The sequence below is a fragment of the Psammomys obesus genome, unplaced genomic scaffold, assembly GCF_907164565.1.
Source record: "Psammomys obesus unplaced genomic scaffold, mPsaObe1.curated_primary_1811, whole genome shotgun sequence".
In the NCBI taxonomy this organism is placed as follows: domain Eukaryota; kingdom Metazoa; phylum Chordata; class Mammalia; order Rodentia; family Muridae; genus Psammomys; species Psammomys obesus.
The window spans coordinates 21,263,556-21,277,167 of record NW_026596051.1 but is presented as its reverse complement, the minus strand read 5'-3'; the positions used below and the strand labels follow the sequence as shown (position 1 = coordinate 21,277,167).

Here is a 13,612-nt window from a genome sequence, read left to right as displayed (position 1 = left end):
GTCGCCGACGTGCTTCAGAGGGGCGTTGTCGGAATGGTTCTGAGGCGGTTGGAGTCTTGCAGTTGTTGCCGAAGATTTGACAGGGACGAGTGACAAGGAGGCGGCCGGGCAGGAGCGGCCTCCGGGGGTAAGGCGTCCCGGGACGCTGGCCTCGCGCAGGCTGCGAGTCTGCGAGGCTGGGGTGCGCGCGGGCCTGCTGACAGCACAGTGTAGCGGGGCCCGAGCGAGCAAAAAGCTTAGGCTCCGGACATCGGAGCCGGCCTCCTTCCCGCCGTCACCCTTGCTGCTGTCAACGCAGCTCTTGGTACCTGCGTCGCCCCAAGATAGGAGAAACGCTTAGGACTCTGGGCCTCATAGCCGCTGCGTACCTCATTCACCACGTAGCCATCTGTACCTTGATGTCCCCTCTGTAGAATGCTATTACTTACTTCAGCACTAGTCCTCGGAACCTTGTAGGACTAAATGAGTCGGTTCAAGTTGGGTGCTGGGCGGGCGTGTGTGTTTTAGTAAGTACTTGCCAAACGTTAGCTGTGTCCGCCCGTAAGACAGCATCTGGTAAATGATAGTGGTCACGCTTGCTTAAATAAGTGGATGAAAGTCAAACTGGCTATGACTAGTATTAAGAGAAACATCAACCCTGGGATGGGAAATTTGTCTGTGACAGGGAGATTTCTCTATTTGTTGTGGCTTCCAAAGCAGGGTACAACAGAATAAGGTGTTTCAGATAAGAGATATTTTCTCACAGTCTGGAGGATGGATGGTCATGAATGTGGTGGCATCAGGTTTGCTTGCTTTAGAGGACTGTTCTGGCATGCAGGTGGTGACCCTGATGCTGTGCCACTCCAGCATTGACATTTCTGCTTGTGTCTACATTTTCCTAAGTAAGATCATCAGTTATATTGGAACAGGACTCATGCTAATGGACTCTTTTTAGCCCAGTTGCCTTATTAAAGGTCTAATCTTTACAGATAATCAAATTATGAGGTTCCAGAGAATGCAACAGAATGCATAAAGAGCCCGTTTTGGTGGCACGCACTTGTAATCCCAGCATTGGGTAGATGGAATAGGTGGATCCCTGGAGCCTCACATCTCAATAAGAGACCTTGTCTCAAAAAACAAGGTGGACAGCTCCTGAGGAACAATGCTCAAGGTTGGCTTCTGGCCTTCACGCGTATGTACCCACATATACACTGAACATGCACACATGTCTGTACTGTAGTTAACTAGGGATCCCTCTACAGCTTGATATAAAGCTCCACAGAAAACTTCCCTCAAATCATCCCCTGGTGTTAACTGCTTGGCAGAATCACCTAACCACACAGAAAGACCTTTCCTGTGGGTGCCTCCTATGTTAAAATTCAATTAAGACGACTCTTTTTTTGAGAAGCTCCTCTTCATTCACACCATCCCAAGCGTTTTCTTCTGCTTCTACTTGGCATTTCTTCGATTGGCATTTCCATTGTTTGATGTCTTTCACACTGATCTTTCTGCTGTTATATTTTTGGTTTTAATTGTAGCTTGCTGAAGGAACCCCATAGTTCTCTATTACTAAACGATAAACTGAATACCTGTGAGGCCCCATACACTTTCAGGTGTCAGAGTTACAGTGATCCGTGAAACAGATCTGGACTGTGTCTTTGCCACATAAAGACTGTCACTTCTGCCAGCTAGGTTGCACTCCTAATAGTCCACTCAGCTGTGAACTTATCAGTGGATCAACCCACTGAGGAATTCACACCCTCATCATCTAGCCACCTCACATTTGAACTCTGCTGCACTGAGGATTGAGCCTTAAATCTTTGAGAACTATTTTATATCCAAACTACAGTTTAGCGTGAGAGGGTCCCTGTAGGTGTTACAGCAGGCAAGGAAAAATTTATCAGGGTGAGATAAAAGTGAAATTTGATCAGCCCAATTTTTTTTTAACTGGTGTTGGGCCAGGCCAGGACTTCTAGAGCCTGACCCAGATCGTTTTACTGTACTTAAAGCACAGTGTAGTTTTGGAGAAGAAAGTTTTCTGATAACAATTAACTCAGTCCCAAGTGCACAGCAATTTTAAGACGTGTTTACACTGAGATTTTTTATTTTTATAAAGTAATCTGGCTTATTTCACAAAAATGAATACTGTTGACTCAGAAATAGTACCCAGATTTAGGGTCTAGAAATACTGACTGAAGTACACAGGCATTATGTTATTTAGGCTGCTGTACAAAATGACATCTCTCACAAGGATGAGTTTTACGTCATAAAAGTAATACTCAAGGTTTTCAGAGGAAAGGGTCTGAGATAGGTAAAACATCAATTCTTGGCAGGGCCTGGCTCAAAAGGATCACCAGGTTGTAAACTACATTTCCGTCAGCATGCCAGAATAGGTGTGTATTCGTCATTTTCATTGCTGCTATAGCAAAAAGTCTGATACTAGCAACTTAAGGAAGAGATTATTTTGGCTTATAGTCTGAGGGTGCAGTCCATCATGGCAATGGAGGCCTGTTGGCAGGAGCAAAAAACAGGTGTTGACATCGCATTTGCACCCAGGAAGCAGGGAGGTGCACGCTACTGCTCGGCTGCTTTCTTACTTATATTCAGCCATGGAATGATGTCACCTACATTCAGGGGTGACATCCCTCATGTGACTTCCCCGCTCATTTAAGCCTTTCTGACACTGAGAAGGGTACATCCCTGGGGGTCTCAGTCCCATTAAGTTGAAGGTCAAGATTAAGCATCACAGGTATTTAATAAATACAGGTTTGATCTTAGCTGATTGACTTTCTTTTTTTTTTAATATTTGTTTGTGTATATGTATTGTTTTTTTATTTTTAACTTTACATATTCATAGCTGGCCATAAAAGAAATGCATACAGTATTATCATAGCCATATTCTAGATTAGCATACTCACGTGCTTTGGGTTTCATATAGCTAATGGCTTCCATAATGGATCACTAAAAGGAGACATTTCCATATTGCAGAGAGTTGGGCTGAACAGCTCTGGGCTAGATGTTGCCAAAACAGCTCAGTGGGTAGGTGTGCATTTTAAGCAATAAAATTTGATGGACATAATGAAAGCCAAGGGTGGTTTGTGCATTTGAGGCCTCTTTTGTCCCAATGGTGTCCTTGAGAGTCTCTTACCTGCATTCTCTGCTGTAGGTCTCATGGTCTAGTATGGACCCTGTTGCTATTCACAGCTGCCACCTCCTTCAGCAGCTGCGAGAGCAGCGGATCCAAGGCCTGCTCTGTGACTGCATGCTGGTGGTAAGGGGAGTCTGCTTCAAAGCACACAAGAACGTGCTGGCAGCCTTCAGCCAGTATTTCAGGTGAGTACCTCACACTATGTCCTTCACTGCCAAGGAGACCCTGGCAGGAAAGCATTGTGGCTACGGTTCACCTTCCTCGCGGATTTTTCTGTCTTTGTCTTTGTTGTTTAAACAAAATGAGAGTTTTGGGTTTTCTTATTTCTTGAGTTAATATCATTTTATATTTAGAGTAACCTGAAAGAAAAATAGACTATTGGCTAAAGTATATGGGGGAGTGATTGAAAAGAATTAATTTCAATATTCTCTCTTATTTCCGTTTTTCCGAATAAAATAATTAAGGAATTGAATCTGTGGTAGGAATTTTACTATGATAGAAATTGGAGTGGAGATTGCTGGCTGTTGTTGTGCACATATGTCATCCCTGTACATAGGAGGCCATAGGAAGAGGATAGAGAGTTCCAGGCCAGCCAAGACCAGATAGGGATGATTGGAAGAAGAGCAAGAAATCAGCATGGGGAAAGTGTTCAGATGCTTTCCCCTCTTCTTCCCTCTCTTCCTACTTGCCTACTTCCCTCCCTTTCTAAATTAAGGCAGTTCAATTTATGCCTCTATTGGAGTGTTGTCAGAAAATCTTTGGTTTAACTTCAATTTAATTATTCCTGCCATAGTTTTGGCTTATGTGATTTACTTTTTTGGGAGGTGAGGGTGGAGTTTTGGTTTTCTTTTCAAGACAGGGTTTCTCTGTGTAGCCTAGCTGTCCTGAGCTCTCTTTCAGAACAGGTTGGCCTTGAACTCACATCAATCCACTTGCCTCTGCCACCCTGAGTGCTGAGATTAAAGGCATGTGCCACCACGCCAGACTATGATTTACTCATATATACTAAATAACAATAAGCGGTTGTGGTTCAATATAGATAAACCTTTGTACAATTGCCTGTTCTTTAGAAGTAAATTCTCTGGTTAGTAAATCTCTCTTTAGACACCAAGCTCCTCTTTGGAATACATTTACCTGCTCTGGTCAGCAGTGTATGGAGAATGACCTTCTGTTCCTCTGATAACCCTACACTGTGGCAGTAAGCCTTGGATTCTTGTGTGCACTGTTCCACACACTTTATGACTCAGTTCAGTACAGTGGATGGCAGTTTTTGTCCTGTGCAGAATGAACCCATATTCTTGGGCTTTGCTGTCTTCAGTTTCTTCTCTCTTCCCCGGACAGTTAGCTCTTGCAGGAGTGGTGTGTTGGCTATTCTGAGCTGGCATAAAAACCGAAGGCTGTTGGCAAAATGTTTGCAGCAGGTTTGTGAGACAGTTATGTACCCAAATCATCTTCACAAGTTGTGCTTGATGCCAGTTCCCTCACTGTGACCTTGCCTCATGCTGGAACAAGGAGCCCAGACCTCTTGCCTTTTTCTTCATTAAGTCAAGGTGCATTTCTTCCTGTTGATTTATGAACCTTTGAGTCTCTGCAAAAGTTAGCAGCGAGAAAGGCATGGTAGCTGACACACCAAGCACTGGGGAAGCAGAGGCAGGTAAATCTCTGTGGGTTCTAGGCCTGTCTGGTCTACATAGCAAGTCCCAGGCCAGCTAAGTCTACATAGTAAGAACCTGTTTCAAAAAACCAAACCAAAACAAAAAAACCTTAGCAGCCAAATTACATGTTATATAGGGAGTATATACTGAGGCTTGGTTATTCTTTCTGTCTTTATCTTTAGAAGTTGTAAGGCACTTAGGTCTATAAATATTTGCATGTATGTTTTATGATGTGAACTGTATCATGTCAGACTGAAGTTTGTAATGTCCCTTTTTCCTTTTTTTGCTGTTGTATGTCATTGTATAATTGCTGCATGTGGTTATTTATACTTTGAGCAGTATAGATCATGTTCCATAGAATTTCTGCATGAGGACCTGAGTTTGAGCCCAGGACCCACATGAAAAATCCAGGCATGGTGGTATATGCTTCTAATTCCAGAGCTGGGGAAACAGAGACAAATGGATCCTTGGGGCTCAGTGGCCAGCCAGATTCACCTTCTTTGTAAGATCTGGGCCAGTTAGAGACTCTGTTCTCCTAAAACAGGGTGGTGGTGCTTGAGGAACAGCACCCAAGGCTTACCTCTGCCCTCCACATTTGTGCACGTGTGCACGCACACACACACAGTACACTTAAACACACAATCAAATAAAAAAATACTGAAATAAAATCAATAAAAATGAATTAACTTGGGAAATAAAACATTAAAAATAGTTGTGACAAATGCTTTAGTGTTCATAGAAATAATATTTTGAAATTTTTTATGAACTTGAAAAGAAAAAGTTAGCAGAATATGAAAGTAGCCAATGCATTCTTTCTTTTGAAAGTGGCTAATGTGTTCTTTCTTTTGTCAGGAGCCTCTTTCAGAACTCTTCAAGCCAGAAGAACGACGTTTTTCACCTAGATGTTAAAAACGTCAGCGGCATAGGGCAGATCCTGGACTTCATGTACACGTCACATCTTGACCTTAACCAGGACAACATTCAGGTGATGCTGGACACGGCACAGTGTTTGCAAGTGCAGAATGTTCTGAATCTGTGCCACACATTTCTGAAGTCAGCCTCTGCAGCCCAGCTGCCAGGCTTGCCCTGTGCCGGTGCCTTCTCCCTGCAGAGTGTGCCTCTGGATGGCACCTGTGCGGGAGGTGAGCACTACCCTCCTCACTCGCTGCAGGCGTGCCCTGCAGAAGGCCCGCATGCTAAAGTTCTGGCTGATCTGAATCCTCATGCTCCATCAGCAGGTTTCAGTCGTTCCACAGGAGAAGGGTCGAAACCGGATGCTGCAGGTGGCAGCTGCCCAGAGCTGCCCAGCAAACAGCCCAACTACTATTACAAACTCAGAACATTGTACAGCAAGCAGTACTACAAGCAAACCGCCTGCCCCAGCCAGGAGCCTGCGGCAGAACAGCCACTCCCTCCCAGTGCCTCCACAGACCTCACTGCAGCTGACTCACAGCCTTCTGTGGAGGGCTGTCCAGGCGCTCTGGACTCTCCAGAGCACTTGCCTTCCACCTTCCTGGCTCCAACTGTTAAGAACTCTGGCATTGACCCCGAGGCAGACCCCCTTTGCCAGCTACCTGCCAAGCAGATGCGCCTGAAGAAGGCCATGCACCTGAAGAAACTAAACTTTCTCAAGTCCCAGCAGTCAGCCGAGCGTACTTTGCATCCTGAGTCAGAGAATGGGTTGGTCAGGAGGGAGGAATCTGCTGCTAAGGAAGATGCAGGCGAGAGAGCCAGGAGCCAGACCACTGAAGAAAAAGGGAGGGAAGAACTGGGTCCTGAGAGCAGCCATGAGGCAGAGGTGCCGGGAGCCCCAGCCACATGGGAAGACCCATCCCAGGCCCTCCAGTCCCAGAGACAGTATGCGTGTGAATTGTGTGGGAAGCCTTTTAAACACCCAAGCAATCTGGAGCTGCACAAACGGTCTCATACAGGTACACTGCCCCGAGCTCCCAGGCACAGAGGAGGAAGCAGCCTTGCCTATTCCCTTGCCAGGCTTTATCTGTAAGACACTTGACTCCTTGGTGGAGCCACTATCTGTACTGAGGCTCCAGGGTGCTAGCTGCCATCTGCTGCACTTCTTGATGACATGTGCTTATGTTGTGTGCAGAGTGTCATCAAGCTGCTGTAAAAAGATGGCGTCCTTTCATGATCGGTTCCATCTGTCTGGTGCACAGTCAGCTGCTTTGATACACTCAGATTTCTAACGCTAAAACAGGCACTGTTTTAGTTATCTCTTTAGGGTTCTTAAGCTTATTTTCTCAGCAGATTGTAGATGGATAGTGAACTGTAACATTAGATTTGAATCCTTAAACTTTTTTCCAAAGTAATTTTAATATGAAAAGTTAGAATTTTGGAGTCAGTAAGTAAACTAAGTAAGAACCAACTTTAACTACTTATTTTTTTTTTTGTTTGCTTGTTTGTTTTTGTTTTAGTGGTACAAGGATGCTGGACAACTGCTCTACCATTGAGCTGTGTCTGACCCCAGCCCCCCTCCTCACCTTATATTTTCAAATGAAAACTGCTCTACCTGAGACATTGAACTTCCAAATGTTTGTTATTTTAATTCCTACTATTGTCTTTCCAAAAAAGTGTTTAAGGGTATTATACAATATGCATCACACTGTGTAATACCTATGCCTCACTCTTCCCCTGGCTAACTGAGATGGAATTATTAGTCATCATGAATGAATAACAAGGCATAACCGTGAGCTGGGTGGAGTGGCACACAGCTTTAATTTCAGCACTGCGGAGGCAGAGGCGGGCAGATCTCTTGGAGTCTGAGGACAGCTTGGTCTACATAGTGAATTCCAGGACAGCCAAAGCTACAGAGTGAGACCCAGTCTTAGACATAGCCGCGAGCAGCAACGCATAGCAGCATGCTTCCAGATTGTCCTGTTTGTAAGCTGCCAGCTGCCTTTCCTGAAATGCTCTTCCCTGTCACTTTGGACTTCTGGTTTGCTCAGGTGGTTTCCACATCTGTGCATCAGTGGAGACCCTTCACTATTTATAACAGCCTTTATAGATGTCAGTGTATTCAAATGTAAAGGCCGCCATTGTTCCATCACTACGAGTCTAAAATGAGACCAAATATAGGCAGCCCTCACTCAGTCTTGCTATGAAAACAGCTTGATTTAAATTATTCTGTTTACTTAATTTCCTACAGCCTGAGGAATACTATCGGTTTTATTTCATTTTTCTTTTAGAAACTTACCTGTTGTAGCTTTAAAGGAGAAAAATTAAATTACTAATGATGGAGAGCACCTGTGAGTGACAGATATAGTCATAGGGCAGAAACACTTCCTCCGACATAAGTGCTGCATTGAGATGGCAGCAGAGTGAGGCCTGGACGCCAGAGATCTGTGAGGCCAGAGCCGTTTCAGAATGGTGCAGATGCCACCTTCTTCCTCTCAGCGTGCCGTGAAAGCTGCCAGTGGCCACATGGTGTGTGACGGTGCCCCGCTCGTGGCCAATGAGACTTGTGTTTCTCTGTCTCCAAAATGCCTCCTGTTGCATTTCCAACATTGATAGTCACAGCCAATAGGACAAAAGCTCTGTAGAGCCTCAGTTGTAACAATGAAAAGGTCTCCCAAGACCCACTGGAGTATAGTTGCTAAAACTTTGGTCTCTGTGACTATGACTTTTCTTTTTTTAAACTCATCTCTTTTATGGGCTCTTGAGCTTACCATTATCTATTACTTTTGAAGTTAAAGAAAGAAGGCAAAACATGGGCTTACATGGTCATTATCATCCAGGGCCAAAGACTATCTTAGTACAATCCCAGAACACTGCAAGCTGCCATTGCCAAGGTCACACACCCTGTATGCAGAATAGTGTTGTTATTTTTAAGAGGGTCTTAGTGTAGCCACTTGAATTGGGGAGAGTTGGGAAATGACAGCTCTTGGAGGTTCAACATCCGTTTATTAGGCTCATGCAGACTAAAGGTAGCATCCTGTAAGTACACCTCCCAGCAGACCTTTGTTCAGAACAACTGTAGCAGTGCCGTGTTCTCCCTCTGTTCTGTCCCCCAGTGCAATAATTGAGTCCTGCACTCAGAGTGGAGAAGACAGCAGGCCACGCCTCTCCTCTCCTCTGTGGAGGCCCATTTCTGTGTCTCAGCCCAGGCAGGGAGATAGTGCAGAGGGCTGCTCCTCAGGCCACCTGTGTCAATAGCCCCCACAGTATGTAGGGCTTGTTCACTCTGTTAGGAGTCAGAAGTCAAGTAGAGACATGCAGCAAGAAAGTTGTCATTTGGTTTTGTGCTGAGAGGATACCAGGCAGTCTTTATTTTACCATAGGTTTGTATTTGGAGAACAGTTTGACTTTTAGATGAGCTATATACATTTGAGTTTTTATCATCTTTCTGGAGTCTCTAAGTGAGAGATAAGTATTTGGAAGTAGTGATGCCTTGTGCCTCATTTTGGGGATAAACAATGTTATGGGCCGGATGTGGCTCTCACCTGTAATCCCAGCACTCAGGAGGCTGAAGCAGGAATTGCTGAGGGTTCCAGGTCAGCCTGGGCTACAGAGGGAAATTTTGTTCTAAAATAAAACACAAAAGAATGGAATACTTGCTTGGAAAGGGATGACTCAGGAGAGTGAATATTTTAAACAAAAATGATTGTGCAAATTCTTATACTGACAACAAATTATGTTTTGTTTTCTTTTAGGTGAGAAACCTTTTGAATGTAACATTTGTGGGAAACATTTCTCTCAGGTGGGAATACTGTTATTTACTGTTGATAATTGGAAGCCTGAACCCATTGCTTATTTTATTACCAATAAGACTCACTTTTGTCCTTGGAAGAGAAACCTGTGGTGGTAGCTGCAGGTTAAAGACTCCGGACTGGGTCAGAACGTACATTTCCAGCACATTAGATGGTGCTGCCGTTGTGAGTGAGAGCCCTCGAGGCACCTTTCCTTTTCCTCCACTGATGATGGGCCCTGCCCTGGTGTGTTTGAGGTTTCCAGTAGTCCACACAAAGCTTCCCTGGAGCCACACTATGTGCTGGGGCTAGGTCTAAGACAAATACTCTCACTGGGACTACAGGCAGTATATTGGGCAAGAATAGACCAAGCCATTTTTATTCCCTACGTTGACTGCAGCCTTTGATCTGACCTCTAGGAAGGTCATTTGGGCATGGTGGAATTTTTTTACACACTTATTGTGCCCTGCTGTGACAAGTACTGTGTTGGGCCTGGACTCAAAGGCATTCAGAAATGTCTTTTCCACACAGTAAGTGTCCAGTGTCATAGTCTGGCTCTGGGCAGCTGCTGTTCTCTCTGAACTAGAGACCTTCTTTTCATGGTCACATTCAGGGTCCCAGGCTTCAGAGGGGGATTCTGCAGGGGGAATAGTCAGCATTGCTGCCCTACTCAGTGTAGTAGCTCCATAGTGGTGCTGGGTGAAGTTCTGCTCAGCCAGAAAAATGGCTTTGGGCTGGTTCTGTCATAGAACAGGAGACTGTGATATGGCAGAGATTGGGAAAGAACCCCTATGGAGCATGGAAGCAGCGAGTGCCACCACACCCTTCTTCTGGGGTCCTTTGAGGGTATTCGTTCTATCTTCCCATGCACTGGCTAGCTTACTCAGTTCACTCTTAGCTCTCCTTGACTCCCTGCAACTCTTGTGGTTGGCCTTGTCTTCCCAGGGTAATGACTTAGGAGCAACATCATGTCCCAGTATCATTAGGAGCCCCAGCTATGAACAGGTGTTAAGTGATCCCTCTATCACCATTCTCAGGGAGGCCTTCACAGCCTTTCACCTGGGCACTTAGAGTGCAGAGCCTGGCCTCTGAAGCTTAAGGGTTTGAATTTGAACCTGTCTCTGTCAGATTTACTGTCCTGTGACCTTGGATGAACCAGAGTATTGATGTGTTAGACAAGGATGAAGGAGCACCTGCCCTAGAGAACGCAGGAGTAAGGAGTTGATGAGAGGAGGTTCTTAGAACAGCCTGTATCCTCTCTCATGGCTCTGCACCCCAGCTTTTCTGTGGTCCTCTCCACCACCACACTTTCATCCTAGCTGCTGATGACTGGGGCCAGTGAGATAACTTAGCAGGTAGGGATGTTGCTGCCAAGCCTGACAAATGATTCCAACCTGGGATCCATACGGTAGAAGGAAGGAACCAGCTACAGCAAGTTGTCCTCTGGTCTTCACATGTGGGTTTTGCGTGTTCCTCCTTCCCCCAGCACTGCTGCTATACTATCCCTTAGAAATGCCCAGTTCTTGCTTTGAGTAGATCTCTGCCATCTTTTTAAGCAGTGATTTTGGTGTGCAGCCCAGTGTAAGAACCATGCTTTAGACCTGGATCTGTGCCCACCCTCTGCATGCCACCCAGAGGGGCTGTCTGGAAAACACCTTTCTTCTGGGCTGGTGTCTGCTTCTGTTTGCTTTTTATGAATGCAGAGCTGTCTATAGCTGTGGTTTTCAGATGGATCTTGCCGCTTTATTTTCATAACAGAGTAATGAGTAATGAAACCATTCTGAAAAAGGACTGTTTTAAAAGCCTGATTCAGCAAGAGTTGTATGTTACTAACCTGCCCCTAGCTCTACCACATGCTGGGATGGGACAAACATGAGTAAGATTCTGAGAAGCTTGTTCTTCAGAGGAAGAAATAGCTGTGTGGACAGTCAAGGACAAGGAAACTTGGGACGTATATGCCAGAATACATGTAGGAACAGTGCAGAAAGAGAGAAGACAGCAGTCATGGCTGCCTGACAGGCATGGCATTTGGGGCAGGCTAAGGACTTGACTGTCGTTGGATAAGCTTTAGAGACTGCTACGGCTGTGGGTGGAGGACAGGGTGCTGTTGTCTAAGACACCTAGAAGATAATAGCCTGCCCTCCCATTTCTGCTATAAATCGTCCTGGGAATGACTAGAGTGAGCGGTGGTGGTCACAGTGGATTGGGACCAGTGGGTGGCCCCTTCTGATCTGACAGAGTGATAAGTACCAAGTTCCTAAGAGCTTTTTCTTTGGAGAATTTGAAAACATTTACCAGTAAGAATCTCTGATTCTATTTCCAAAGGATTGGGTGTCTAGAAGGGTTGGTCTGTCTGTACTTATCCACAGCTTTACTAAGTGCCAACAGCCACTGTGGCACATTAGTCAGCATCGTCTTGGGTGTGTGATGATGCACTCAGCTGTTTATAGCATCACATTCTCTTAGAGAATGGCCATGTCTTGTGTACTGTGCTTCCTGGGTGGTGCACAAGGACATCAGCACATGGGGGAGAGGGAAAGCCTGGTGAGTCAGCTGTCTTTGAAGAGTAGCAGAGCTGTTCTTTCTTCCCAGGGAGGCAGGAAGAGAAGCTTTGGTCAGCTGGTACCACATAAGCAGAGGTCAGTCTTGGGTGAGAAAGCATGTTTTCTGGTAGTGCTGTCTAGGTGTGGTGGCTTCCCTTGTCCCATGTAGTATGTCAAAGAAGCCTTCTGGGGCAGTTCAGAGGCAGAGTCCTAGGTCCTGGGCTGACATCAGAGCAATCGCTTACCCCATCCTTGGTGAAAGTACAAGAAGCAGGGATACCTTAATGACCATGTCCTGAAACACTAACCTGGGGCCCAGGCTTCGGCAGGGCTAGTCACATCATTTCATGACGTTAACAGGGGAAGTGTATGTTTGTGTCTTTTTAATGTTACTATTTTCTAAAATCCTAAAGACTTGGAATTTAACTAGATGAATAATATCTGAGATGCCTTCTCTGAGTTTGTGAAGCCCTCACTTTTACTCAGCTACCCTCTATAGGAAAGAGAGTCCAGGTTTCTTTATTATTGAATACTAAAGTTTGAGTCCACATCAGAACGTTTATTATAAAATGCTTTATGGTGGTGTACACCTGTAATCTGTTTTTGCAAATATGAGCTTTGAAGTTAGCAGATAAACCTGAATTAGGCTAAGCATGATGATGCATGTCTTTAATCCCAGCTCTCAGGAGGCAGAAGCAGGCGGTTCTCCAAATTTAAGGCCAGCCTGCTCTACATAGTTTCAAGCCAACCAGGGCAACATAGTGAGACCCAGTCTCGGGAAACAAACAACAACATCAAAACCAGGTGAATTAGCTCTCTCCCTCCCAGTATTGTGACCCAAAGCCTCTCAGCACTTCAGCCGACTTCTCTGTAAAATGCAGTACAGCTCTATAAGCCTTGAGTTAAGCGGTGCATGCGGCCACTGAGCAGAGCTCTCTGGTCGTAACATAATTATCACTTCTTGGCATAGTTTCTGTAAACCCAACTGCAGATTTTTTTTTTTTTTAAAGATGTGGTCTGTACACTTTGGATACCAATAGCATGGCTAAAAATAAAAAGCATGGATTGATACCTAAAATAACAAGGTCAGGTCTCATGGGCCATCTGTACAAATTACCTGAATTTGCACTCCGGTTTGGTTGTTTGGGTTTTTGCGCCCAAGTCATTCCATCAGTTTTATTTAATCTGTGTTGTGCGGTTTGTCATCCGAGTATGTACCTCTGTATCTAGGGAAAGATGCTGATTTTGGTATGTATTTCCATGTGAAATGGTAAAGACATGTTAAGGTTTTTGTTGCTGTTGCTTTCTCTTGTTTATTTTATTTTTTTGAGACAGTCTCCCTATGTAGTCCTGGTTACCCTGATACTTGCTTGGTGTCATTGGCTTACCGAGGTAGTCTTCCTGCCTCAGCCTTCAATGCTTGTTACACTGTACATCTGAAGATGGGTTGCATTTGCTTTAAAACAAGTAATCCCCTGAGGGTATGCAACAAAGTGTGTAAAGGGTGTCCTTGCTATAAATGGCTCAGACTGGTTTAGTGTGTGTGTGTGTGTGTGTGTGTGTGTGTGTGTGTGTGTGTGTGTG

At 45.0% G+C, this 13,612-nt stretch overlaps 1 protein-coding gene across 1 annotated transcript in view; it reads left to right on the top strand.

The window, feature by feature from the left end:
* The first annotated feature begins 35 nt into the window (after positions 1 to 35).
* Zbtb49 (zinc finger and BTB domain containing 49) overlaps positions 36 to 13,612 on the top strand; it is a 20,682-nt gene continuing 7,105 nt past the window's right edge. The window contains exons 1-4 of the mRNA XM_055624310.1: positions 36 to 127; positions 3,146 to 3,312; positions 5,635 to 6,713; positions 9,450 to 9,496. Of these exons, the coding sequence (XP_055480285.1) occupies positions 3,161 to 3,312; positions 5,635 to 6,713; positions 9,450 to 9,496 (1,278 nt within the window). The 5' untranslated portion in view covers positions 36 to 127; positions 3,146 to 3,160. The remainder of the gene's footprint in view (positions 128 to 3,145; positions 3,313 to 5,634; positions 6,714 to 9,449; positions 9,497 to 13,612) is intronic.